The sequence below is a fragment of the Montipora foliosa genome, chromosome 10, assembly GCF_036669935.1.
Source record: "Montipora foliosa isolate CH-2021 chromosome 10, ASM3666993v2, whole genome shotgun sequence".
In the NCBI taxonomy this organism is placed as follows: Eukaryota; Metazoa; Cnidaria; class Anthozoa; order Scleractinia; family Acroporidae; genus Montipora; species Montipora foliosa.
The window spans coordinates 29,638,506-29,651,233 of record NC_090878.1 but is presented as its reverse complement, the minus strand read 5'-3'; the positions used below and the strand labels follow the sequence as shown (position 1 = coordinate 29,651,233).

The window sequence follows — 12,728 nt, the reverse complement described above, 5'->3', positions numbered from 1 at the left end:
GAATAAAGGAGATTTCTTTTCATTCCGCGCATCACATTCGACCCTCGCAGAGAACAAGTAAAATCCCATGTAATTCGGACTAAAGATGTTAGATGAAATTTGTTCAATTTTAGACTCAAAGACAAAGTTATACATTTTCAGCCTTCCAGAGGCCGAACCACGACCCAAAAGGAAATCGCTTATCCGTTGATCGGTTTAGTTCGGCTGCAAGTTGGCAAGTATTACATATAATTGTTTAGTACATCACAAGCATCTTCAGCATTCTCGAGGAATCGAAACGCTTTGTTCAGTTTAAATCCTCTCTCTGTGAAACTTCTTCGTCGCGAAACAAAAGGTAGAATACTTCTTGACGACATCTCGCGTGGCAGTGTCATGAGCGCTAGTGCATCTAACTGACTGGTGGACGCCCTTAATGTAAGAACGTTTGGGAGGATTCACCGAAGACCACGTTCCTTCTCTCGGCATTTTTACTTACAAAGGTTTGTGGACGCTAATTATCGTCATCTTCGTTTGCTTTGCAGTGACTTTTTGCTCGATTCTCTCCGCCTTTTATTGATGGGATTTCGTGGGTCATATATTTCAAACGTGTCCTCGTCTTCAATGAAAGCGTCCCTGGCTCGTTTTAATTCGTTTTCGCACGAAAGCTTGTGAAACATCCTAGAATAAAAGAATGGCCCATGTAAGTTTCATAGTAATTTAGTTTAATTCCCGGAGGACTGGGTCCAGACACCAACACTGCCACCGTTTCTTTGTTTGGGGACACCAAGATGGCGGCCGTGACGTCACGTGAAAACAGATAATTAGTAATTAAAGCGGTTTTCAATTGAGTGTCGTAAAACAAATACCAAAGCAATTACTTCGACCAATCACAGCAGGTGCAAAAAGCACAATGAACCAATCCAAATTGGTAGCGATTCCATGTAACTTGCTCAAAGCGCGCGAAACATCGCGTGTAGAAGTCCCGATTGCTTTTGGTTTTCCTTCTCGTTGGCTGAAAAACTGGCGCGAGATTGTTAAAACAATCACTTAGCGTAGCAATTGCAATCGCGTAATTACTTTCGACAGTCGTTTGATTAGATTTGTGCTGCTTTCAGTTGATTTGTAGTCTCCTCAAGTTCAGAAAATCCTTTTGCAATCAAGAAAACCGCGGACATAGTCTATGCAATTATCTACGTAACTTAAAGATGCATTCGGTCTAACAATAGTACAATCCCTTTACAATCTCACAGTTTTGTGAAATGACCCATTTCTGACACTTTCTTACAATATTTAGTCCCTCTGTAAGTCCTACATCTGTTAGTTTTCTAATCAAGTTATTATGCAGCAGTTACAACTTTTGTATGCTACCGGTATATACAATTAAAATAGTATGACGGGGCGCGTGAGCGTAGCCCGTTGACTATAGTGAAAAATTAGTATAAGAATATAAACTTAAAATTTAAATTATATATAAAAATTAGCACTAGCAAAATTGATAAACTATATACGATCTCTAAAATCTAAAATGGTAGTTATAAAATCTTTAAAATTCTCTCAAATATATAACTGATTCGGCTGTCAATAATTTCCTTGATGATTAATGAACCGGAAAATATTGAAGGAAGAAGTTAATAAATGGAGAGTGTGTTCATTGTTCATGCTACAACTTTAAAAGTGCGAGAGATGTTTAATATGTTCCCGAGATTACAGCCTCCTGCATGTTATGGAGAACTCCCTCACCCCTTACTTCCCGACTTGCTAATTTGAACGTGAGTAATGGCGGATCGTGAAATCTAAAACTTACACGCAAAGTAAACAGTAAACAGCCTTTGGATAAAAGTCAAAGATCAAAATTTTGCCAGTCAGGTGTTAAGCAAACACACTTTCAAAATCTGCAGAAAAAAGGGAAGTGATTTTTTAATCACAGAGGCACTTTAAGTGCAAGGGGATACTTTGCGTCGCTCATCAAATCGGCGTACATCTAATTTCGTGCATTTGTTAACATCTGTCTCCAAGAGAAAATAACATGATATGTTCGCAAAAGGTGGAGAGATTAGTTTTAAGAATACAGAAAAGTAAAGTTAATTGTCTACTCTTAAAGGAGTCAACACAAATTACTGCAAGATCTAACAAGAGCTTTTGGATGGACGTAAGTTTTATTGTTATATACCTAGACTTTCACTCAACAAAACGAGCACTGTTAATAGTTGATTCTTGGTCACGTGCCACTGATCAAATTCAAATGTATCCCGACCGGGATACAATCTTGCAGTTGTTTCCCGCTGCGGATGTTTTGCTGCGATTGTTATAGGAAAGGTCCAAATTTAATGTCTGGTCCCTCGGGAAACTAGTTAGTTTTGTTTTCCCTCCAGACTTTCGGGAAAACAAAACTAACTGTTTCCCTCGGGATCACATATTAAGTGTATAATATCTCCTTACCATCCCGTGTCGTCTCCCTCTTCATCTTCCTTCTGCAATTTCTCTCTGTCATCTTTTTCTTCTTCGTCTTCCTCTGGTGATTGTTCGAGTTTGGCTTGAAAAGACGCCAGGAGCGCTAAGTTCTGCGCAGACAAGAAAAAGGTGGTTTCCGTAGAACAAGCGAGTCTAAGAGTGCACAAACATCGGCCAAAAAAGTGCACGAGTACAAGGACAAGTACACTTGTACTGGTTCTCAAAGTCGTGCTCTACGTATTTAAGGTAACGTATAATACGAGTTCCAGTCTGCAGAAAACCACACTTTGTCAAAATATCCGACAGCATTTAAGCTGCTTCTCAAGCTTATTTTTAGTATACTTTGTCCACTTTGTACGACGTAAAAGAGTTGAAATAATCGCGAAAAATCTGCGAATGAGCAAAGTTATATTTTGGGATGAGCTTTTCGTCGACGTCAACGTCATAAACCTTAAAGTCCCTACCATCTCATCTCCAACGCGTCCTCGTGGAATAAAAGGGAGCTTAAGATCTACGACGACGACGTCGACGAAAACGCCACAAAACAATGATATCATTGGTTAAAAGAGCATAAATAATCGTGCTGCACGTGCAGAACGGATTTTAGCTCATAGTTTTAACGTTCTCTGCGTGAAAACGACGTGAAATCACTAAATTTTAGGTTTTGACGACAACGTGAGTATGCAACAGAGAATCTTTCATGCTCTATGTTCAGTCTGAAACCGCTCGTACCAATTTATTTTTAGGATACTTCGCCCACATTGTACGAAGTGAACGAGATGGAATAATCGCGAAAGACTTTTACTAGAGCGAAGTTCTATTTTGAGGTGACGATTTGGTCGACGTGGCCGCCGTAGATCTTAACGTCCCTATTAGGGAGCTTAAGCACGCGCGTTTTTGAGACGCGGACGGCAACCGGAAGTGAGCAAGTTGCTACAATGTACAATGGCTGGTGGACGAACAAAAGGAAATAATGAGAGATCTTTTGTTTTCGTCCACCAACATGGCGGAGATGACGGAACGTGAAACCTACCCATTCAAAACTCTAAATTTACCAATCTACGTTGTTTCCGAGACAAGTTACAAGAATGCATGCAACACGTGCAGTACACTGACGGGCCGCACGTGCTGTCATTTATCCTGGCGTTTCGTGATGTTGCCACTCGTTGCAGCCGTTAGTGCCATCGTCATTGGAAAAGAGAACTTAAGCAAAGGCAATTCCTGGTATTCTTTCAAAATGCAAAAATTTAATTTCATGATGGTACAAAGGGAAAAGTTTGTAAAGAATGATTGGCTAATTAAGTGGACCCAGGAGCCAAATGGGATACTGGCGGACCGCATTCTTCTGTGCGATGCTCCAAATCCCATATGCTTTCCCAATTAATTTGTAAGTGCCTTATCAGGTGGGGCACTATACGTCTAGACGCCTTCTTTTTTTCGTTTTTTCTTCACTATAACACGAATTTTGGGAGACAATTTAGTTTGCATGGTGCTGGGATGTTGCTACTTCTCAGACGGTTAAATAATAGAGAGCTTAAGCACGCGCGTTTTGGAGACGCGGACGCCAACCGGAAGTGAGCTGTTTTCCCTTTTAACTTGTCTTCACAAACCACATTTGTATGGCTAAGTATCTTTTCTCCATTAGAGATGATTAGTATAAAAATCTGGGAGACATCACTGTCCTGGCACGCGATCCGGTTGCCGTCTGTGTCTCAAAAATGCGCGTGCTTAAGCTCCCTAATATTCGCGCTGGGATGACCGGCTTTGTAGGATTGCTCTCGGTAATATTATCATATTTTTCTCATTCAAAAAAGCTCCTAAGATAGTGCAACGGTGGAAGAAAAAAGGCCTTCTGAAAGCACGCTAAGGAGGAGTCAGAACATCATACAACACATCGAGTCTTGCATAGGGCTGCCTGCACTTCTGGGCATTAAGGAGCTTAAGCAACAACAACGGCAACGAGAACGTCACATATTTGCATATTTAGTGAGCAAAAGCAATAGCTTTGCACGCTCGACACGCGCATCTTTTAATTTTTGTCCGTTTCTTTGCCGTCGTCAGCAAAACAGGGAGTTTAAGAAACGACCACGGCTACGACTACGACAACGCCACAAAACAATAATATATACCTCCTACTAACCGAGTTCGAGGTCCGTACTGTAAGTAACGGACCGAGTATTTTCCCGTTGATTTATGGCCCAAGCGCGAAGCGCGCGGGGCATAAATCAACGGGAAAAAACGAGGATCCGTAACTTACAGTACGGACCGAGAAAACGAGGTTAGTAAGATATTTATTATATCTCTGAGGTTAATCCGGCGCGCGGGCAGGGAAACTAGTCAAAGTCAAGCGGAAGGTTCAACTGCCACAAAGATTGCCGTGCCAAAATTCCAAAAACTAAATCTTCTTGGCTGTTAAGTTTGAAATAGTTGCTTGCAAGATTCAAACAGTTTTCAGTACAAGTTTATGCAACAGAAATGACATGAAAAACTCGGTAGATGATGTTTTATCGAAATTTTAAATTTAGCGGGCTGTACAGCGGGCCGTACTGTAGAATACGGCCCGCTAATTTAGCCAATTACAGCGCGCGTACTATCTGAGAGATATAATAACATTGGTTAAAAGAGCATAAATAATCGTGCTGCACGTGCAGCACGGATTTTAGCAAATATTTTAGCGGTCCTCTGGATAACGACGACGTGAAATCACCAAATGTGAGGTTTTGACGACAACGTAAGCATGCAACAGGGAATCTTTCATTCTCTCTTTTCACTCTGAAACCGCTCGTGTCAATTTATTTTTAGGACACTTCACCCATATTGTAGGACGTGAACAAAACTGAATAATCGCGAAAGACTTAAGATAGAGCCAAGTTATATTTTGAAGTGACGTTTTCGTCGACCGTCGTCGTCGTAGATCTTAAAGTCCCTAACAACGCGAAATGACCAAATTTGAGGTTTTAGGGAGAACGTGAGCGCTTGAGGATAAATTTTCATTTTCTTCCCTAAAGCAAGCGTCGTTCATTCTAGTTTCCTTATTGAGGGTTTTCCACACCTTTGTCACGTTAAAATGCTTGGAGTAGTTACGAAGCGATTACAACAACATTTAACGACGACATTCTCGTTGCCGTTGTCGTTACTAAAGCTCCTTATTAGTGCTTGCGAGCTGAACACTTTACCTGCTCGTCTCGTCCCTCGCCTTTCCTCTTCTGCGCCGCTTTCTTCTTTTCAAGGTAAGTCACTTGTTCCGCGTGAAAGGCGGCCAGCACATCCGATTCTTTAGACGCTGTTAAAGCAACCGACAAATAACGTATATCAATTTTGCTATTGCTGTAGTGCAGAGAACACAATACAAACACTAATTTTCATAAGAAACACTTAGCACTTAGACTCACTTTGAAGAGGAGGCAGACATGAACTCGGAAATGGCTCAATACGCGATTGCGATAGGCCACTTTCGATAGATTAAAATTCAGCTTGAAAGAGAGGTTTAGAAGACAAAGGAAAGTGGATGATATGCAAATAGTTGTCACGTTCATTCCAACGTGTTTCTATTGTTTTTGTCCTCTCTGCCTCGCTATAAAACTGAATATTGATATTTCGAAAATGGTCTATTGCTACGCTTAGTGAATGGTTTAAAAATCTCGCACCAGTTTATCAACCAATGAAAAGGAAATCCAAAACCAATCGAGACTTGCACGCGCGATTTTTCCCGCGCTTTGAGCAAGTTACATGGAATTGCTACGAATTTGGATTGGCTCATTGCGCTCTTTGCACCTGACGTGATTGGTCGAAGTAATCGCTTTGGTATTTGTTTTACAACACTCAATTGTAAACAGTTCTATTCAAGTAATCCACTGAACTAAACTCGCATTCTGATCGGTTCTTACTTATGTTCTTTTGATTGGACACACTGAAGAAAGTTGACGTTACTATCAATATAACATCCCCTAACCCGTTATTCAAATTTTCAAGGACGTTGGAGAAGCTTTGAAAAGGGTGCAATAAATCCAAAACCAAGGTAAAATTTTGGCCAATCAAAACACACGCTGACAATCAAATCACAACGCAACACAAATACATGCTCGCAGAAATACAAATGGACACAAATACACGTACGCAGAAAACGATAACGTAAAAGTTTGGAAAGCTTTTGAAAACCTGCACCTGAAGACAAGTATCAGCCGATAATCACCTCGACGGACAAAATGGCTGCCAGTAGTCGTTTTGCCACTGTAGTGAAGATGATTTCGCGTTGAAATGTTTTTTTTTCTCTTTTTTGAAATAATCACCTGTGTATTTATACTAAAACAATTATTCGCCTCAGGTTCAGTGATTATCCGTGAATATTCACCTCGACTTCGTCTCGGTGAATATTCGCTCAGAAATTTGAAACAACAGTGGTTGTCAATGGTTACAAATGGACCTTCAATTCGACTGCGCATAAATTGGAAGTAGCCAGAGTCCGCGTTCTTGGTGCCGACCAAAAGAAAAGCGGACTCTGGGGATGAGATTGGCTCAACTGAAAACCCTTTAAAGCATCCTTAATTGCTTCAACTCAGTGACGTAAACGGAAACCCTAGTAACCACTTCAAAGGAAGAAGCCAATCATAACGCAACTGAAAGAAAATACATGCAGCGGGCCCTTAGGGCGAGAAAATGAGAACCAGCGACTTTTAGCTCTCATTGGCTGAAAGCGGGGCGAGAGATTTCTAACTCAATCACCAAGCGAGGAACTATAAGACCAGGCAGCATGTCCAACTCCTTTCGTCTCCACTGATGGGTCACAGTAATTACTTTAGTTTTTTTTTAAATTTCGATTGAAAAGCTGCTAAAATAACCACGGATTGCAAAACTGGATACAGTACTTTTTACCTGAGTGTTTTTTGCCTTCATTATCCTTCTTCCTTTTTGTCTCCATCATTTCCCGCTTTAGTCGTTTGTATTCAGCACTGGCTGATTCCTGTTTGCTGGAGAAGAAACAAACAAAAAAAATCAATAAATCATTGTAGGATGACATCTGATGGACCTTGGAAAAACTTTTACGGTGCGTTCAGCTTAGGTTTGAGAAGAAGGAAATGGATTGATAAAAATATAAAATATATAAAAATCAGTTTCACATGCTTAAACTCTATTTATCATGTTTTACGTAGATAAAACAATGGTTTGACCGAGCGACTGGGAAGTCAGTGGTGAATGGAATGCGCTCTATATCGATTGGCCTCGGCTTAATAGTTGATCTCGTAGTTTTCTCTATTTGCCAAAAAAAAAAAAAAAGAATGGACAATTGCGACGCCGAAGATATGATCAGCGAAGCCGTTGGTCGAAAATTCAACTTTAGTGCCCCTTGTCTATGATAGGTGCAAAATCAAAATATGGCCTAATGTGAAAGAATGCGAAATCCGGATTCCCTCGAACGTAAGGCTTTGGAAACCGGACTCCAGAGCATGGGATCCGGAATCCATTACATGGAATCCAGGGCCGGGTTCCTGAAAGGTGTAATAACTCTATTCCAGGGATAAATGTGCCTTATTCCAGGGACATTTATCCCTGGAATAGGGTTATTACACCTTTCGGGAACCGGCCCCAGGTCCATTTCGGCAGAATCCGCAATCCACGACGCGGGATCCGGGATCCATTTTTAGGGATTCGGAATCCATAGGCTGGCATCTGGCCTCTGGAATCTGGGGGACCACCTGGATTCCTTCACAAAGGGCGAAAAATAAGACCTACAGCGTTAAGATGAGTTTCTGTGGATATACTAACGGATTTTCAGATGCATCTGTGGTCATTTTTTCATCAAGGTTATCTCTCTCTTTATCTCCCATTTTTCTTTTCTTCAATTTACTTCGCACTTGATCGAGCATCTTGAAGTTCAAGTCTTCATCACCTGTTATCTACAAGAAAGCAAAATTACATTATTTGAGTGACTTAGTTTCTATGACGAATTCTTGACTCTTTATCGATATACTTCTAAAGACTGTGCATTGGGAAATAAGGGTATCCCTCAACCACTATGCTTTACAATTATAGCTTAAATACATTAGGGTATTTTTATCACTCATTTGAAATAATCATGATTTGTTTTTCATAACTTTGTTTTTTTCTGTGCGGTGCAAGCCACGTAAACTAGGAAGAACTAGCAGGTAAGAATCGTCAAACATGTTTACTTTCCGTGGTGACCACTTGGTGATCACCACTTTGAAAATGTCGAATAGAACAAGTTGTTTTTAATCTGGTCTGGAAGAGAGCATGAAATGCCTGCCTGGCACACTCGTGAGAGCTGATACTATCAACACTCAGAGACACCTATCTCTTAATTACTAAATTTGAACAAGATATACCAAAAGGGAAGCACTCACGTTAAAAGTCTCAAAATGGCATCCCATTTTCAGGATAACCTTGACTTCACGAATAGGGATTGGGCAGGTTTCAATTGGGAAGGAGACACTTGGTACCCAGGGGTGGATCTGGGGGAAGGGTGCAGGGGGTGCACCCCTTCAAAATCAATGCTGTGTGAGCAAATAAAGGTGCGTAAGGAGAGGGGAATAGTGGAGTACCGTCAGACAAACCCTCTCAGAGCAGAGTAGAGACCCAACAAACTCAACCTACATATGATGCCAAGTCTGGGAATCAAACCCGGGCCACAATGGTGGGAAGCGAGTGCTCTCACCACTGCGCCGTCCCAGTAGTCCCTTGTTCATACAACTGTTGAGTTCATGCAGTTCTCCCAGTTCATACAACTGTTGAGCATGAAAGGGGTAGGTGGTAGATATTACCTGAGGTAATGAACTTAAGGGGATTTGGTGCTATGAGTATATCCCTGGGGAGGGAGGCGAGTGCTCTCACCACTGCTCCGTCCCAGTAGTCCCTTGTTCATACAACTGTTGAGTTCATGCAGTTCTTCCAGTTCATACAACTGTTGAGCATGAAAGGGGTGGGTGGTAGATATTACCTATGGTAATGAACTTAAGGGGATTTGGTGCTATGAGTATATCCCTGGGATACTGAGTTGGTGACATCTTTTCCCCTTCCTCAAAATACCTCATCATCACTTTCTTCATCTGAGGAAACTTGCTTGGTTTTCTTCTGTTCCTGAAAAAATAATGTTGTCAGACATTAGGATTTTCAGTAATATCCCATTTAAAAATAATTGTAAGGTAAATTGCTTGATCTTTTAAATAAAAGCAAGGCTGCAGTTGACCTTGTTTTGATAAACTTCACTGCTTCTTGTGATGAATCTATGATTTGTGAGATATTCAAGAAAGTTTTAAGAATAATGCTGATGAAAAGAATTCATTTTTTGGAAGAATCCATAAATTGCATGCATAAATGTTTCAGAATTATTTTGCCTAGAGTATTCCTATTCTCAGTAACAATTAACACACATGGTATGCAGGTCAAACATTACCCAGCAAGCTTCACACTATTAATGGTTGAGAGTTGAATTGAATGAAAAACAAAGAAAGATATGATAGGTTTTTCCTAAATTCAGCCAGAAGGAGGACACTCTACAGCCAAGAAAAATTGTCCAACAGGAGCTGATATCCAACCCTGAAAGAGTAGATAATAATTATCTTCTCTACCCTACACAGTTATTGTGTAAGCATAAAATTCTGCACGCAAATAGAGTTTAATACTTGATGCAGAAAAGAACCGTTTCATCTTTAAGGCTGGGTGTCAGTAGGTGCTGCCAGCATTAATCAAGTTTAAAGATGCTGATCATGGCAGTTATTAATTAACGTTAGGAAAGGGTGACAAATTCAGGCTTGAATGGTGCTCTACCAGTTGAGCTATCAAGCCATCTGGGAGCTGGTCATTATGTGAGTTCATATTGAGCCCTGTACAGGATAAAGATATGACAAAAGTTAATGTATATGAAAGCCATACATAAATAAGCTGTGGACAGAAGCAAGCATCTCAAGCATTAATCTTTCTACTTCTATTTTTATGCCCATCCAACAACAACAAAAATTACCACCACCTTGACTTGTAAATTTGTTTAAAAAAGTGTTCGCAAAAGATTCAAGTTAATAAAAACTTGATAGATTAGAGAACTGGCTGGGTGCAGAATAACCTGGTCCCCAGGGTCTCTCTTCTTCAAGAAGAGAGACCCTGGGGACAAGGTTGAGTGCAGAAATTAACCTAAGACACTGGAAAAGCCAGGTTGCCAACAAACTCTTCTTCCCATAATCTAAAGTTTGCTTGTAAGCCCCACCTTTTACATACATGCATTGGGGAATGATATATTGATGTGACTAGAAATACCTCATCTTAGGCTAATCACATTGATAATAACAGCACCACACCTGCTCCCCAACAAGGTGGGAAAATTCAACAAAATCCAAAAAAGGAAACTTTGTCAAGGGGTAGAGGGAAGAGTGGGTACTAGATTTGTAAAAAGTGAAAGGAATTCTAAATAAATGTGGGCACCAACAAGAACACAGAAAATGTTCGGTGTGACCAAAGGCCAGCTCCAGTTTTTCTTGCAAAGTGCAAGATCATATTTTCTTGACAATCTACTTTTTTCCTTATTTCACTTTCAAATTTATAGATTTATCAAATGATAATCTTATCAAACTAAAATCATTGGTCACAAGTTCACACAAAACAATGCTACAATCTTAGTGAGAGAAGAGAAGCCACGCCCACAGAAGACTGGGGAGGCCCTCCTGATACAACACAGGCACACGACCCTCTAAAATGACTGAGCCTGGGAGGTGGCGACTCCACTGCTTAGTCTCCTGTCACATGACTTACAGCAGTAGCCATCTTGAAGAAACAAACATACTTTGGTTGCTGCAAAATAAAGTTTCATTTTGTTTCTGTGGAATAAATTCACCTGAACTTATTTCAGTCTAAACCCTACAGCTATGTAGCTGAGAACTAACCCCCGCTGGGACTTCAAACCAACAACCAAGCCCTTGGGTGTGCTCACACTGCCACCTTGAGTAAACATGGGGATATCTTTAAACCTGAAAATGGCAGACTTATTGGCTACCAAGATCCTAAATGCAACAATCATTCACGTGTCACTCAAACCAGTTTAAACTCTTTCAAGAGACCTTGTTATTAGAAGGATTGACACTACAACACGTTGTCATGTAACACCCATGTTATGGTGCCATGTGAAACATCAACTGTTGCTAAGAAAGATGCAGTCATTTTTGTGATGTAACAAGTTACCATGGCAACAGGAAATCCTTGCAAAAACACCCTACATTTTGGCTTTAGTTGCTCATATCTGAAAAAGGAACCTGGTGACCCCAATTTTTTTATTGCATAAAAGTGATTAACTGGCTAAGATGAAACTCTCTGCAAAGTTTAAAAAAAGTCTATGGTGTGGATTCATGACTACCTTAAATTTTCAATTATTTCAGGTGGCTCTGAATCCGCTACACAGAATTTTTTTAAACTTCGCAGAAAGTTTTATTCTGGCGTACTAATTACATTTCAGAAATAAAAAATGGGGGTCACTAAGTTCGTTTTTGAGATATGAGCAGGTAAAGCCAAAATATGGGGCGTTTTTGCAGGGCTTTCCTGTTTCCGCAATAACGTTTTACGTTGCAAAAATGACTGAATCTTTTTCAGCAATAATTGGTGTTTGATATGGTACCACAACATTGCTGTTAAGTCATAAAGTGTTGTAGTGTCAATCATCCTAATAAGAACGTTTCTTTCAAGTGTTAAAACTGGTTTGAGCCACCTTAAGTACCAGGTACAATCTCCTTCCTAAATCCCCTCATCATAAGCAAATGTCGCCTAATTGCTGGCAGGTTGCATTTTGGCATTTTCCAGTTGAAGGATTCCCTGGTAGCACAGCAGGCTATGAAACTACTGGTAGATACATAAGCTGATAAGTGTTCCAGAACTAAAACAATAATACAGGTTAATACATTACATAAAAATAATAATATTGAATTTTAGGTATCGAGTATACAGCAGCAGTGGTTCTCAAGCTGCTGCCAGAGCTTTGTCATAAGGTCCTGAAAACTTGATGCCTTACCCAGGCTTCACAACAGGAACATATCAAAGTTGGATTGCAGCAACCCAAAGCCTAACATTAAAAATTTTCTCAACTACGAGACTATTGATCTCTGTCTAAACATGCACTTGACTCAAACGATGATGAAAACTGTTATTGTTTAGAAGGAATAAAGGGGCATAATAGTAAGTAGGCACCAGAACTAAACTTCCCTTCAGAATACAAAATACCAGGTAAGCTTGAGCCATGGTGAGAGGGTAAACATAGTTGGAGCAAGGAACCATAGCAATAAGCTGCAAGGAGACTGGGAGCTCAC

At 40.4% G+C, this 12,728-nt stretch overlaps 1 protein-coding gene across 1 annotated transcript in view; it reads right to left on the bottom strand.

The window, feature by feature from the left end:
• Nucleotides 1-12,728, bottom strand: part of LOC137974184 (spliceosome-associated protein CWC27 homolog) — a 44,804-nt gene that overhangs the window by 533 nt on the left and 31,543 nt on the right. The window contains exons 10-15 of the mRNA XM_068821073.1: nucleotides 9,472-9,522; nucleotides 8,194-8,324; nucleotides 7,303-7,397; nucleotides 5,607-5,713; nucleotides 2,419-2,540; nucleotides 1-657 (exon numbers count right to left, since the gene is read on the bottom strand). The exon at nucleotides 1-657 is cut by the window's left edge and continues 533 nt beyond it. Of these exons, the coding sequence (XP_068677174.1) occupies nucleotides 501-657; nucleotides 2,419-2,540; nucleotides 5,607-5,713; nucleotides 7,303-7,397; nucleotides 8,194-8,324; nucleotides 9,472-9,522 (663 nt within the window). The 3' untranslated portion in view covers nucleotides 1-500. The remainder of the gene's footprint in view (nucleotides 658-2,418; nucleotides 2,541-5,606; nucleotides 5,714-7,302; nucleotides 7,398-8,193; nucleotides 8,325-9,471; nucleotides 9,523-12,728) is intronic.